Source organism: Emys orbicularis, chromosome 13 (genome assembly GCF_028017835.1).
Source record: "Emys orbicularis isolate rEmyOrb1 chromosome 13, rEmyOrb1.hap1, whole genome shotgun sequence".
In the NCBI taxonomy this organism is placed as follows: domain Eukaryota; kingdom Metazoa; phylum Chordata; order Testudines; family Emydidae; genus Emys; species Emys orbicularis.
This window is the reverse complement of record NC_088695.1, coordinates 25,965,252-25,980,906: the sequence shown is the minus strand read 5'-3', so window position 1 is coordinate 25,980,906 and position 15,655 is coordinate 25,965,252. Positions and strand designations below refer to the sequence as shown.

Below are 15,655 nucleotides of genomic sequence, written 5' to 3'. Positions count from 1 at the left end.
TCTCTGGTAACAGTCACTGGGGTAATGGGGCCCCACAAAGACCTTGATTAGAGGTGGGATGTTCAAAGGTATCTAAGTGAGATTGGAGCACAAGTACCACTGGCTTTCAATGAGCTGACTTTCAACGGGACTGCTGCTCCCAAGTCATTACACACTGTTCAGAATCCCACCACAGGGTCTGTTGTTACTGGTGCTGGTTTATATCCAGACTTTGGCTGCTCATGCGCCAGGGCAAAAAGCCCCCTTCTCTCCCCCCCCCCCCCTTGCAGAAGTGAGGCCTCTCCTGCACAATGCCAGGCATAGAGCTACTTCTGCACTGCCTCCATAGTAGTCCTGGGTGCCAGGGGCGGGGTGTGTGTGTGTGTGTGTGTGTGTGTGTGTCATGGGGAGACCAGAGGTAGAGGGAGGCACAAGGGGATATACTGGGGTCAGGAGAAGGTGTGGCCAGGGCAGTCCCATGCCCCCCATTTGATGCCTATGCAAAGCTCCCTGGGGCCAAAGAGCTGTCCTAGCCTGCACAGCCCCAGCAGCTCCGGGATAAGGGCCGTGCCAGCTGGCTCCCCTGTGTCCCTGGGCTGCAGGCTGAGGTGTGCAGGCCCTTCTCCCTGAGAGTGCTCCTTGGGGAGGTAGCTGCAGAGAGCTGTGCCACCAGCTGTGCTGCCGGTGTGAGAGCTCCGAGGGAGGACTGTGGCTGAGTCAGGACTAGGAGTCTGGTCGCCCCTACGCCATCCTTGGACGGTCTCACCTAGCCTGCTGGGAATGCTCAGACAAAAGCAAAGCCCGGACAGTGGTGCCTTTGGGGGCTCCTCAGGCAGCACGAGCAGCCTGAGTGGAGCCAGGCCCTGTTGCTGCATGAGGCTGATGCAGGGATGAAGGAGCTCAGCTCTCGGAGCAGGCTGGCTGGCTGGCAGTGTCTCCTAGTGACATCAGAATTTTGCGCTCTTGCCGTATCTGTCAGACCCAGCCGCTACCTGAATCCCTTCAGACTAGGTCACATGACCCAGGCCTACCGCACACTCGGCCAGGACCCTGTCCCTCCTACAGCCTGACACTAGGCTCCCTCCCACAGCTGGACACTAGGCTCCCAGCAGTTGTGATCATTGCTATCACTGGGGGGTGGGATAGCACAGTGGTGTGAGCATTGGCCTGCTAAACCCACGGTTGTGAGTTCAAGCCTTGAGGGGGCCATTTAGGGATCTGGGGCAAAAATCTGTCTGGGGATTAGTCCTGCTTTGAGCAGGGGGTTAGACTAGATGACCTCCTGAGGTCCCTTCCAACCCTGATATTCTATGATTCTATTTTGAATAGCCTGATCTCTGCCTACTTTAAAACCCGCACACCGGAGAGATATCAATGTCATCATTCGACAGGCCTTTGGCTGGGCTGATGAAAGACTATTTTAAACTCCGGCTTCAGTCACTCCACCTGACTTTCGGCAAAGAGATGTGCTTTCAATATCAAGCAAACTCCGCAGACTGCCTGGACCGAGTGGCTTGGCCTCTTTTCTCCACTAGCATTTTAAAATACAGATGCACCCGTCATCATCGCTGGAGGCATGCTCAGTGCTAGCAAGCAGGCAGAGGGCTCTGTTTCAAGATGCTGACCCATGGCCTCCCTCTGTGACAAATAACAAAGCAATATGCAAGTGAGGAGCCTGAACTCTGCTGGAGGCTGCCCCTCGTTCCTGCACCAGAAATTGCTGCAGAAATCTATACATCTTTTAGTGAAAGGAGTTTTATGAATGCAGGCCTGATTCTGCAAGCTCACATGCCCAAACGGACCCTGCACCAATGGGAAGTCCTGTTAGGGCTCATTATGGGTGCAGGGCTCTAGGAGCTTGTGGGATCAGAGCTTTGGGCAGAAATAGTTTGGCAGGCAGGCTATAAGTGGCCCTTGGGGAAACACCTGAGTGCTATCTACAGTGTCACTCTGTAACCCTAAACAAACACTTTACACCCCAAGGCCAGAGAGCAGGATACCTAGGGTTTCCATATGTTAACAAGGGACACACAAAACCTGGGAGCTGACACTGGAGAGAATGGACAACTGGAGCAAATTTCATGTCTCCTGCAGCCCGGGAGGGCAGTAATGCAGAGGCCGTTGTGCACAACAGCACTTCCTTTAGGGAGTTCACAGCGATCGGCATGAACCCTCCTTCCCAGAGCCCCATCACACTGTCTTCCTATCATGATCACTCTCGGCAGCCTGCATCACAAAAGTCTCCTTACACAAGACTGGTTTTAAACCAACTCCTATTTCTGGAGTGACAAGGAAAGCCCACAATTAGAATAAAAATCATGCCAAGCTTGAAAAAATGATATTTCTGACAATAACTGAGCCTTTTTCTGTTACAATACTAATTGTCATCATTACGCTGCGTGAGAACTAGCACTTCCATAGTGCAGTGCAGCTGAGGATTTCAAAGCACTTTACAAAGGTGGGTAAGTGTCACGAACCTCATTTATCAGATGGGGAAAATTCAGCACCGAGGGGTACAGTGACTTGCCCAGGGTCAGCTAGTGAGTCAGTCACAGAGCTGCAGTAGCCCCTAACTCCAGCTCTCACTGACGTCAAAGGGAGCGTCTCCATGCCTGTCCGTGGGAGCTAGGGGTTGTGCTCGACATGACATTTGGGGTCAGGGATTCTCTCAGTGACTCATCGCCTCTGAGCAATGCTGGGAGCAGAGCCACCTGCCAACAGAGGAAGCCATATTGAGCTCTGCTCCCAGGGCCAGCTCTAACTTTTTTGCCGCCCCAGGCAAAAAAGAAGAGCGCCGCCCCGCCGTAACACCACTCCCCCCCCCCCAGCGCTGCGCCGCCACCCCCGCCCCCCCAGCGCCTCGCCGGGCCACCCAACCCCCCCCCCCCCGAGCGCCGGGCCGGGCCGTCCAAACCCCCGGAGCATCCCGCCACCTGAACCCCCCACCCCCCAGCGCCGCGTCGCCAAAACACCCCCCGTGCTGCACGGCCAAAACAAAAACAAAAAAAACCCCTCGAGCGCCGCCCCGCCGAACAAAAAAACAAAAACACCACGAGCACCCCCCGCCACCCCAACATTGGCTGCCCCTTCTAAGGTGCCGCCCCAAGCACGTGCTTGGTCGGCTGGTGCTGGAGCCGGCCCTGTCTGCTCCCTGTAGGCAGAGTCACCAGGAAGCAGGATGCTGGGGAGGGGGCTGCCATCATGACTGGTGTTCTATAAAAGCCATGGACAGATCAGCCAGCAGGAAGGAGTGCTGTGGTTTCCTGACCGAGAGCCAGACCTTGTCACCCTCACTCACTGGGCACTAACTTCCCCCATATGCCGCAGCACGACTGAACCCAGTGAGGCCTCAAACACCTGCGAGGGATGGTCTAGATAATACTTAGTCCCAGGGGCGGAGGGTATCATAGGTCAGGGAAGGCTAAGGCCGAGGCTGTGGTCCCACCCACGCTCTGTCCACCCATCCTGAAGCTGGTGGGGGCTCAACTCCAGCTGCAGCCTGAAGCTCGGGGATCAGCCAGTGGCCAGGGGCGGCTCAGGCTGGTGCTCAGGCCGGCCTAGGGATTGGGCCAGCTGGGGCAGCTCAGATTGGCCCCAGGGTCAGGGTGGCTGGCTGGGGTTGGGGCGGCCTGTGTGGCCCGGGGACATGTGACTGGGGTCGCTCAGGCTGGCCCGGGCCAGGCCAGCGCAGCTTGGGCCATGGGGAGCTTGGGGCTCTAGGCGTAGTGAGGGAGGAGGGACTGGGGAGGAGGGAGCCAGGGGTGGAGCTTCAGGTGGAAGGGGCGGGGCTGGTGGGCTAGCCTCCCCGAAAGTGGGGTTCACCTGCTGCCCATGCTTAGTCCTGCCATGAGTGCAGGGGCCTGGACTAGATGACCTCTCAAGGTCCCTTCCAGTCCTGTGATTCTATGATTCTACAGACATGCAGTCTCTGAGCCCCATGCACAACTGGTGATGGGGCCCGTGGCCATTCCTGCCACTTCAGGCCCTAGCACATGGCCCCTTTCTCCAGAGCAACCCACTCACTCCTGAGAGGTGGACGGTTAGGTCAAGAGACCATCCTGGGTTGTCTGATGGGACAGAGTTCCCCTGTGCCCTGTTGACAGCTCCAGCAGAGGCAGGAGCTCAGCTCGAAGACTATCTAGGATGTGTTGTTAGGTTTGAGAAACACGATGGTCTGAAGTTCAGCCATGCGCTTTAGACCGTGATGCAGAAAGGTCAGTCACTGAAAGCAAACGCCCCCCATCTCCCTGAGAGACACTCCCATCTGTTTTTAGTGCACTGTTTTTAGACACTCCCATCTGTTTATTGCTGTTTTTAGTGCACTAGCTTGAGCAGCGCTAATGTGTCTGTCTACCCAGGCTGGGAAGCACTCTTCCAGCTGCTCTGTAGAAATACCCTTCAACAGAGCTACCTTAAGGCAGCTCAGGAACATCAGCAAAAACCCAGTTCTCAAAATAAAAGTTCCCAACATGCATCTGACCCTTCCTAGAATTATTTTGGCTTGGGACATCAGCCTTTTCTAGGATGCCAGGATGAAAGTTCAATTGTGCATGGGCCTTAAACCCTTTACAGTCTCTGTCCTGTAGGTTTCCTGTCATGACAGGAGTCAGGCTGGCATCAGACAACACAGGAGGCTTCAGGAACCATCACTATTTCCCCTCAATCCAACCCTTAAAACAATAGTCTCCTCCCAAAGAGAGAATGGGATGATACCGGAACTCAGACAGTGAATTCTTAGGGCGAGTAGCCAGTCTGAATGGCACATAGCAATAGTAGACTCCATCTAGTGCAGGGGGGAGGAGAAATGAAGAGCCCCCATCCCCAAAAGGGGCAGTGTTTGAAATTGTGGCTGACTTAAAAGGAGGGTGTGTTGTATTTTACAGTAAACACGAGACACTAGAGTGCAGAATGCAAAAAATCATTGTCCCCACATGGCGGGTTTGGTTGCTCGTACATAGATGTTAATGGCATCTGTGCTAACTCTGTCCTTAGAGATGAGAAATTGGAGCCCCTGGGGAATAGGCAGCAGTGTAGCATTCTCTGTCCATAACGAGATGACTCTCTTTACCATTGACTTAGCAAAGGTGTCTGTGCTCTGCACTTCACTGCAGCGTGCATTTGTTAATAGTTGCAGTGGAGAATAAAGGCAGCAAAGTCTTGGGTTTCATTTCCCATGGCTTGGCTGGTGTCAGTTTGAATTATATTGTAGTGCCTAGCTGTCAGATTTGGTTCAGATATATGGGAGTGGCTTTGCTACCCGGCAGGTGGATGGGAATGGCTCACCTCTCTCTTCCCTGACCCCTGGTGCATTGTGTGGACATGTTTTTATTCTTTCTTGCAGAAAAACCACGGATGAACAATATCCTCACTTCTGCCACGGAGCCCTATGATCTCTCCTTTTCCAGGTCCTTCCAGAACCTCTCCCATCTCCCGCCATCCTACGAGGCTGCAGTCAAGACTAACCCAAGTAAATATTCTTCTCTGAAGAGATTAAGTAGGTGTCAGCTCATTTCATTTTTTTTTTTGTATCTCATTAGCCTGTGAGCTGCAAGGGGCATAATGACAAGGCAGTAATTCCACTTCCTTTCCTATTGCACTTGCTGCACTGACATCTCTGGTCTGCAACGCTGTTCCCTGTCACTTTCTATTGAGGCAGAGCTGCAGAGGAAAAGTCACTTCATTACCCCAAGCGAGTGATGATACATGTGGCTGTTTCCTCACTGACTTCTCTGCTGCGCTGCCTCTGATTACTCATCACAACACGCTCCCTCATCCTTACAGAGCCATCCGGTATTCCACCTACTTTAAACCAGAGATGGGGAAAGCCTGCGTGGCTATCTCTGAACCTCCGATTGTCTCCCCAATCTGCAGTTAGAGCAGGTAACTCACTGTCTGGCTGCCCTGGGGCAGGTACTTCAGACTAAATATCAACCAAACACCAATCTCAAAAAGCTCATGAAATGATTGGAAACATTCATGTCAGTGAGGGAGGGACGTGTGCCTCCTGTATCTGGGCTGTAATCTGATCCATTTCATGGAGCTGGTGGTGGTCTATTCTGTGGATTTATCCCTAATACATTTCTATGTCCCTTGGAGTGTCAGTCTGTCTTTGTTCCATTCTATGGATCCATTTTTACTCTGGCTAGTATCAGCAGCTTGCTGCTGTTTTCTACCATGTGTGGTGTTCTGCTACCACCCTCCAGCAGGATCCAATTCCAAACTCTTACTGATGTTGAGTACACACTTGTACACACGTAGTCTCATCAGCTTCAGTTGGATTACTCAGGTGAGTGCATTTGGGTATTTCCACCACAGAAAGTGCAATACAGATCTGCTTTAGGAGAAATCCCTCTCCTTGGCTCAGCACAGCAGTTGAGCATGTGCTTGACTTTAACCAGGTACAGTAGTTGCTACCTGCTTTAAGTTAAACACATGCTTTAAATGCTGTGCTGCATAGGGCTGGTTTGCTGAATTAGGTCTGATTTCCTATGGTGCTGGGTACATCACTCTGAGCAGGACACCCCATCTTCTCCTGGAAGCCTTTTACCCTTTATAATCTACTGGATAAAGAAGTCACATGCCTGCTTATTGTAAATATCTCCAACGTGCCCATTCACCCCCCTCCAATGCTCTTTGTCTCTTCCTAGACAGCTTTTCTGATATAAACTGGTATGCCAGTGAAGCCAATGGATTATAATTTCACAGTTTTTGAATTTCTGCTTTCTTGAGATGGTAAATGTTTTCATTTCACAGTGGAAGTCATGTAAATATATGTCTGTTTATTGATTACCAATTGAAAATACTGCCTTTTGTTCTGTAACTGATTTGCACGTGTGAGGCTCCCTGAAATGTGTCATTTGCTTTATATACTATGCCTAGGTACTGGATGAAAATGTTCTTTAGCACAGAACTAAGGATGTCGATATACCTCACTGAAACATAAAACATAGTGTATTTTAAAAAGCCAAAAAGAAAAATTTGAAAGTCTGGAAATGTAACAAAATGTGACAACAAACTGTAAGCCCTCTCCCTAGGACTTGCTCCTGTCCCCCCTACTCACACAGAGCAGTCCCATTGAACTTTGTCCCGCTGCACTCTCCAGACATTAGGGGCTTGTAAAGATGTGCACTGAACTCTGTCCAGCTGCCCTACACATCTCTGATGCGGACACATTCTTGAGAACACATCACTGAAACTGCCGCTGCCCGGTGAAATGGGCCTTGATATGGTTAAATGTAGGGAGAGCAGCCAATTGATAGCACTGAGTACAAACTCCTATCTACTTAGCTTTTGGCCAGGATGGCCTGTGCCAAAGACTTTTCCCAAAAGACTACCAATAATCGATTACATTTCCTGTAAGGCTTAGCTCTATCTCAGTAATCAGGTAAGTAACAGCTCTCAAGAAGTCTGTTGTGTGTGACATGGCCTGTGCTGGACAGCTCTGTTTCTTTGATACAGACACAGGAGTGCCCCTTTCACAGGGACCTGGTAGTCACAGAGTACAAGTCTGAAGTCATAAACAAGAGAAAGCCCAATATCACAGTGACACAGGCTACAGTCCTGACTAATGAGCAGCTGTGTCACCCCTGCCCTGCAACCTTGGGTGCCTTACAATGCCTTGCTGAAGTAGCTCCCACTTGGGCCGCTCACAAACAGCCTTCCAGCAGGCAAACCGCACCCTGAGTATCTGTGTGTAACTGCAGCCTGCCAGCCATGCATGGGTTACACTCTGGCTCTCACCAGCCTTGGTTATACTGCAAGGTGACCCCAACACATCCCAAGTCTCAGATTTTCCCCAAGAAATGTATGTCCTCTTCTGCCCAGCCCTCTCCTGGACAATACAAGTTATACTAAGTCCATTATTTCTTTAAAAAGAATAATAAGCCCACATCCTGTCACCCTAAATGGAGTTTCCTAGACACTTACACTGGATTAGATAAAACAATAAAAAGTTTTTAACTACAAAGAGAGGGATTTCAAATGAGTCCAAGTAATAAGGCATAAAGGTCAGAGATTGTTACAAGAAAAATAAAAAGAAGACATTTACTAATACCTAATTTAACAAACTATATAAGATTCAAGCAGTTTCTCACCAAATGCTTTTAGCAGTCTTACTGACCAAATCCTAGAGGTCAGGACCCCTCTTCCAGAGTCCTGAGAATGCTTCCTTTGTCACTTCAAGTGCAGTGAATGCAATGGGCAAGGGGAGAGCGGGAGGGTGCGTTGGGGTGTTTTTCCCTCCTTTTATAGTTTTAGGCCCCCTCTTGAAAAAATATTTCCAGCTGGGCACGAGTAGACAAAAAGTCTGTGTGGAAGGATGCTCCCGCTGCTTGTCCTCACGTGTTTGAGCTTCCCTAGTTTCCCTTCCTGCTTGGTGACTCTATTTAATGCTTAAATGAAAATTAAGCAGAGCGCCTATTCCTTTGTGTAGGACAGACCTGTTTGCCAACCTGTTTGGGCAGGACTGCAAGTTTGGGAACATGTGTTAATAACACCATACAGGGGCATCCTATAACGTCACTGTAACGGTGCGTAGACTCACCGCCGTGGTATCTCCTGATGGTCGTCTTGGGGAATTAGCTTCCAGCCTCCGGAGCGCCCTCTGTCGGCCGGTGCCTCGCTTTGCCGCTGGCCCCCGTGTCCCTCCCAGACCCTGGGCAACCCTTTCACTGGGTGCTGCCCCCTGACAGTACCCCCACTGTTTCTCCAGGTCTCCCCACTCAGGGGAACCCCCACCCACTACCCCCACCTCAGTCAAAGGCTACTGCCAGTCACCAACTTGCCTCCGCACACTGGGCAGACCGCAGTGTAAGCCATTCATCATAGGCAAGGTTGGGTCTGGACCTGCTGCCTCTGCCTATTGCTGGCCTGCCCCTTTGCAACCCCAGTACTTGTCTTAGGCTCTCAGCTAGGCCCGCAGCTTGGAGCTCCTCTAGCCTTCCCCCAGCCCTGCTCCACTCCCAGTACCCTGCTCGGCTCCCTAGCAGCCAGGCCCTTCTCTCTCTACAAGCAGAGAGAGAGTGTTTGGGCTTCTGGCTCGCAGCCTCTTATAGGGACCAGTTGGGCCTGATTGGGGCATGGCCTCAGCTGTTCCTGCCTTCCCTAATCAGCCCAGGCTTTGCTTCACAGCCTCAGCCCTCTCCCAGGGCTGGCTTTAACCCTTCCAGGGCTGGAGCAGGTGACCACCCCACTACAGTCACATACACTGTCACTACACATATTTTACCAGGACAATAATGACCAACAAATTATGAGTTTTCAGATACCACACAAGGAATACTTTGTACAAAAATATTACAATAATGTATAGGGTGTGAATACAAGGGTATAATGTCACAATCGCAGGGACTGGGTCAGGTCAAGACCTTCAGCTCTGAAACTGTGGAGATGTTTGTGCACCCTACAGCTAAACCAAACAAATCCATGCCTGTGAGAATCAGACATGGGCCTAAGGGCTGCAGTGTTTATTGTGCCTACCAGCGGCAATGTAGACAGGATCACTCTATTACAAAGGCACCCTCCTGACCCAGCCCTGCCTCTCCCCCAGTCCAGCTAATACATGGCAGCCATATTCTGGGTGAGAATCTGCACTGGTTACCTTGGATGTAAGGAAGAGAGGATTTGAGAGCTAGTCTGTGGCCCTCAGCTGTGGAAGATATATGGGACCCTTAATTCATGAGGATTCCAAAGACCGTGAATGACAGAGGTTCATAGATGAGCCCTGTCTCCCAGTGCAGAGGAATGTGTGCATTCATATATTTTCTGGCAACATTCACCACAGCAGGGAATCTTTGCCCTGTGAAATGGGAACACCATCATGTCCCAATATGCATTACAGATCTGTTCACTAGGGACTCATCCATAGACTTGCAAAGCAGCGGACGATGTATACCCAACAGTGGAATCATCTGGACCTTCCAGTGCCAGGCCAGCAAAAGACCCTGACTGTCCCATCAGCCCAAGAAGGTTCCTTGGCTATGCAGCCAAACACACGCCTCTAAAGTGTGGCTCTGTGGAAACGTGTTGAGGAAGAAGCTGGAATTAGGCCAAAACTGGGTGCCTCAAATTAGGCTCCTAAATGCATATTTAAACATATCTAAATAATTGGGCTGATTTTTCAAAAGTGCAGAAAGCCCAGCATCTCCTCCTGACGCCAGAAGGATGCTCAGCACCTCTGGAAAACATCGATTTACATGTTTGAGGCTAGAATTTTCAAAGCAGTATAAAGGGAGTTAGTGCCCAGCTTTCACTGAGTTGTGGGCTCCTTTGACAATCCCAGCCCAAATATGGACTTTGAAGCCCAATATGAGCACCCAGTTTCAGAAAATCTTGGCCTAGGTGTCTTACATTGGACTCCCAATAGCTGAGATCCAGAATATTAACCAGTACTCTTGAAAATGTAACCCTTGACCTCTCTGTGCCTGAGTAGTTCTATTTGAAAATAAAGATAGTAACACTTCCCACAGAGGAGCTAAATTTGTCAAAATCTATCATCTATCATCTATCTATCTATCTATCCAGGCTCTTGTATTGACACCCAAGACTATGGTATCTGAGCACCGCACAAAGGCTTATAAATACATACAGGTTATAATAATCTCCCATCTCCTGAAATTGCTCCACTGTCCAACAAAGCTATAGGAGAATATGTTTAAATATATCACATAGGGATACAAGGTAAAGTTTAGGGTTAAACCTTAACCTAAAAAGTGAGTATTTGAAAGCCTGAAAGTTTTCATTAACTATGACATCTTTTGATGTTCTCTAGTGTTTAAGTGCGGTATATCTGCAACCTGAACTCTCTTAATGACTTTTTCTTTTGACAGGTAATTTCGCTGTTTTTTTCAAAGGGCCGTCAATCTGAAGTATATGAACACGGCCTCTTTCTTTCTGACTTTCTATAACTGTCAAACTCTGTATTTGTCAGGTGATGCTGTCGTGTTTTCTGAGAAGGTTTCTCTTCTAGCAATCATCAAAACCATTAGCATCATTACAGCAGATTGAACATTTGGGGCCCAAGTTGTGAAATCCTCACTCACATTCTTTTCAGGCAAATCCCTCCTGGCTTCACTTGGATTTAAGGACTGAGACCCTGTCTACACAGAAGCTGTATCACTTCAACTAGACCAGGATAGTTTAAGCAGTGCACCTCCTAGCGTGGATGCAAGTATACCAGTATAAATGTGTTTATACAATACAGCTAGTCCCAAACAGGAAGGAGCGTGAGCTATAATTGTATAACACACTTTGAAACAGATATAATGGCATCCACAGTAGGGCTTGCGCTGGTATAACCTCCTCAGTAAAAAACCACCTGGCATAGCTACACTGGGACAAGCCCTATGTGTAATGCAGGCCTGAGTAAGGCAGGGTTTGGCCATAGTCACCTAGAGCTCCACCCTGCCGGGTGAGGATGAGGGTGGAGGTGGCAGCATTAGGCTATCAAGATGGCTGGTGCCCAAGGTGCTGATTGGTCACTGTCCCGGTGGGTGAAGTGGGCTGAGGATTGGGGGCTGGCAGGAACATGGCCTCTGTCAGGATAATAAAAGGCCCCTGTGGTGCCTCTCTCAGCCTGGGTCTCCCCTCCACCCAGACAAAGGGAAGTGACTGAGAGCTGGAGAAGTAACCCCACAGAAAGCTGGGCAGGTCACGAAGTTCAACAGGCTCCTGTACAAAGGGGCAACACCAGTGCACTGCTCAAGCCCCACTTTAGCGCTATCCTTAGTGCCTAAGTGGTGCATAATCCATTGCACTGGCCCTCAGAGAATAACCCTCATCCGCCCTCAGGGCATAACGAGCCCTGGCTGGTCACTAGCTAGCTAATCAGTGGGATATTTTTGCACATACAGTTCCACCTCCCTCTCCAGACACACGGTACTACTAGCTACAGTGTGCAGGGCCCGTCTGTCTGTGGAACTGCTCCTAGCAGCAATTCCTGGAACAGCTTTCAGATTTTTCCATGTTGCTGTTCGTTGGTTATTATAGGCAAGATGCTGCCTGCTAAACCCATGTCTGAACCAGCAAAGCACAGACCTTCTGTGCCATGTCTAGCTACTGTAGTATGATGATTGATTTGGGCTGGGATTTCCCAAGGTGTTGAGGGGAGAGAGCTTGCCTTAGTCCCCTGGAAAACCCCAACTTTATTTATCCCTTTATTTCCAGTAGGTATTTCTGGGTAACTTATACGAAAGTCAGTCACACTCCAGTGGGGAATCCAGCTCTTCCACTGACCCAGCACTTAACCAATCAGGGCTCCAGCACAGTGGCGTTAACTAAGAGGGTTGGGGGAGGCGAACGCCCCCCAAAGTTGTTTTCACCTGCTCAGCGTTCCATAGGCCGTGGAGCCGGGGGCCATGGCCCGCCCACTTTCAGGCAGTGGTCCCACACTAAATCAATACAGCTGCTGCCAGAGCGGTTCAGAGTGTTGCTCCAGCTGCGTGGTCACAACACTGCTAAAATTTGACCCAGTTGCCGCTCTGCACGGAAAACTCAACTCCTGGCAGCACCAGCTCATGCACTGCGGTGGTCGTTTGGGGAGACTCCCCAGCCGAAGAACACTCTGTGGGACAAGAGGCAGGGGACAAGCAGGGCTGGAACAGGGTCCCTGCTAGGGGTGGGGGCAGGGACTAGATTTGTCCCCCATGACACTTTCTTGTGGGGGCCCAGAGCTATGGGTGGCCTTATTCCCCCCCCTCCCCCCCGCCTCAGCAAGAGAGAAACCTCCTGGAACCAAACTTTGTGTCTGTTCTCAGCCAGTCACTCAGTTAGCCAGCCAGACAAACTGGGTTTTGTGACACCTGATTTGAGCTAGACAGGGCTGAAACTGCCATGCTGGCCTGTATTATTATTATTATTATTGATAATCATTTGCATTATACTGCTGTCTAGAGGCCCCAACAGACCAGGGCCCCATTGTGCTGTTTGTCAGAAGCTGGGAATGGGCGACTGGCGATGGATCACTTGATGATTACCTGTTCTGTTCATTCCCTTTGGGGCACCTGGCATTGGCCACTGTCAGAAGACAGGATACTGGGCTAGATGGACCTTTGGTCTGACCCAGTATGGCCGTTCTTATGTGCTTATGTAGAGGCTGCACAGCCCCGTGGTAAGAGAGTCCCTGCACCAAAGAGCTTACAGTCGAAATGGAGAGTATGAGCACAGGAAGGATGGGGAACTGAGGTCCAGAGCAAGTCAGCGACTCACCCAAGATCATACCTGGTGCCTCTAAAAGATCCTTCCTTTCCTTCCCCTCCCTGATGCCTCCCTGGCTTCTTCAATGTACCTGTAGCTGCCCATGGTGTAGTTCATTGGTTATTATGGGCTAGATGGTGCCTGCTACACCCAGCCCTTCATGGAGCTGCCATGGCTGAGCACTCACCTCATCTCCCTGGGGGTGGGGTCTGCAGCTCTGCAGACTGGTGAGTGGGGAAGCAGAGCTGTGGGCAAACCTCCTCCCAGCTCCATCCAGAGCACAGGATCTGGGACTCGTCCAGGCCATACATAGCCTGCACATGGAAGGAAGCCGGGTCTCACCCATGCGAGAGCCCAGTGGAACGGGACCCTAAAGCTGCAGTGATGCTGTTTATCCACCCAGCTCTCCCATGGGTTCTGAGCTCTCATGGGACCCATTTGCTACACCTACCTGCAAACAGCTGTGGAGTAAAGGCTGCTGGCTGCGAGGCAGCATCCCCATGGCAGACCCCATCCCCGATCTGCATTGACATCCCCAATGAGGCTGGCATGTGGTGCCCTGACAAGGGGTGGAGGTATATCACAAGTATTGTTGAACAAGAGCAGCTGTGCAAATTCCATCTCTGTGCAAAACTCTGGGGGAAAATCACTGTTTATTGCTAACTGGGAAAGGTCAAAATCAGACAGGGAGCTGTTATTGCCAGACTCATTAACCAACTCTGTGTTAGCTAAGGGAGGCATTACAAGGATTAGGCAGTTTAAAAAATATATTATGGAGAAACCAAAATAGAGAGATCAGTTGGAATAGGCTGAATACATGTGTGCTTAACAAAAACAGAGAATTCATAGTGATTTCTGTATGTTAGGTTATTATGCTTGGGAGGGGGAATAACCCACAACCCAAAAAAGAAAAAAATAACAACAAAACACAAAACAATCTGGTGATCTAATATCCCTAATAACTGTATCAGGAGGTTCCCTCCAATCTATAAACTGTATTGGTCTAAAACAACAGAAAGCCAAGAGGAAATAAACCAACTATCCTGAAAATGAAGATTCCAGGATTGCCAATCCCATGCATTCAGAAATCAAGAGTTCAGGCCCTCCAAAATCATGAGAGTTTAAAAAATAATACATTTAAGGTTCTTTTTATTTGCCTTCTAGTGTCTCACCCGGTAGGGTGCACTCAGGGTGCATTTCAATCTCTTCTCCCCAAACCTGAGGGCTCAAAACATATTGTGGGTTTTTTTAATGAAAGCTGAGACTCTCACCCGCTCAGCTGACTCGGGGTGCTGGCACTTTAAGTATCACACCAATATCATGAGACTTGGGATAAAATCACGAAAGTTGGCAACACTGAGATTCCATTATCTCAACGCTCAGACTTACTGGCCATCCCTAAGGCTTTGGACAGGTTTGCACTCTGCACAGCTCAGCCATGCCTCCGTTGCCACTACTACAGCTACACTGCTATTTATACTCGAGCTAGAGCAAGTCTGGGTGCACAAGCAGGAGACTCATGTTCCTAGCTTGTCGCGTAGATGTAGCCTACATTTGGGAGTGTACTTCCCACCGTGGGTAGACAGTGCTAGCTTTGATCTAGACATACCCTGAGAGGCCATCAGTATCAAATTGGTCATCTCAGATCCCAGAACAATGAAGAGTTAGCCAGACTTCACCAGTTTTCACCCTCATGTCTGTTGGGACGAGTGCAGGGTTCTGAGCCTCTGTGCTCGAATTCCTTTTTCAATAAATCATTTCCCTCAATGCAGACATGTTGTGCTGCAGACTCTGGGCTCCTGGAGTTCTTAGGAGTTACAGCTTGGGGGGTGCTGCTCCCCACTGGCCTCAGGGCCTTTTCCTCTGTGCTTGCCATGCGATGCAAAGGGAAGGCACTTGGCAAACCACACTCCACCTATTGTCGAGTTACGTCCCCCCTTAGGTTCTCCATCACTGGTTCAGTATCACTCATTGAACTGACACTACCTTTCAAAGGCAACAGGTGGTTAAATGTGCTGTGTGCTGCTTGCTTAAACCAACTTGTTTTTCAGATCAGACTGTCACTTTGGTTTTGACCCCTTTGAGACGGAAGACTGAGGGCTTGTCTACATGCATAAAGATCAATTTGAAATCACTTTAGTTAAATGGATGCACCCCCTTAACGTAGATGATCCAATTGCTTTACCCCTCACCTGTATCATTTCAATTTCTGTTGGTAAATTATGCATTAAGACAAACCCATTTAAACAGAGCTTAAGTAAGTCTACATAAGGGGGTTGCACCAGTTTAAATAGATTGATTTAAAGCTAGTTTGGCTCACCTCTTGCAATTCTTCTAATGTATGCCAGTGCCCAGATACAGCAGTGCCAGGTGCCTGGACCCTGTTCTCCATACAGACTTGCACATTAAAACCAAGTTAGTTCTGCTGAGGCTAATTTGTCTGTGAACATTCTTATTATGGAATAAAAATGGCTAAAGTTGATTT

General features: G+C 49.7%; 1 protein-coding gene across 1 annotated transcript in view; it reads left to right on the top strand.

Moving 5' to 3' along the window:
- SHISA6 (shisa family member 6) overlaps nucleotides 1–15,655 on the top strand; it is a 399,346-nt gene that overhangs the window by 369,476 nt on the left and 14,215 nt on the right. Inside the window, exon 5 of the mRNA XM_065415678.1 lies at nucleotides 5,321–5,473. Within this exon, the coding sequence (XP_065271750.1) occupies nucleotides 5,321–5,473 (153 nt within the window). The remainder of the gene's footprint in view (nucleotides 1–5,320; nucleotides 5,474–15,655) is intronic.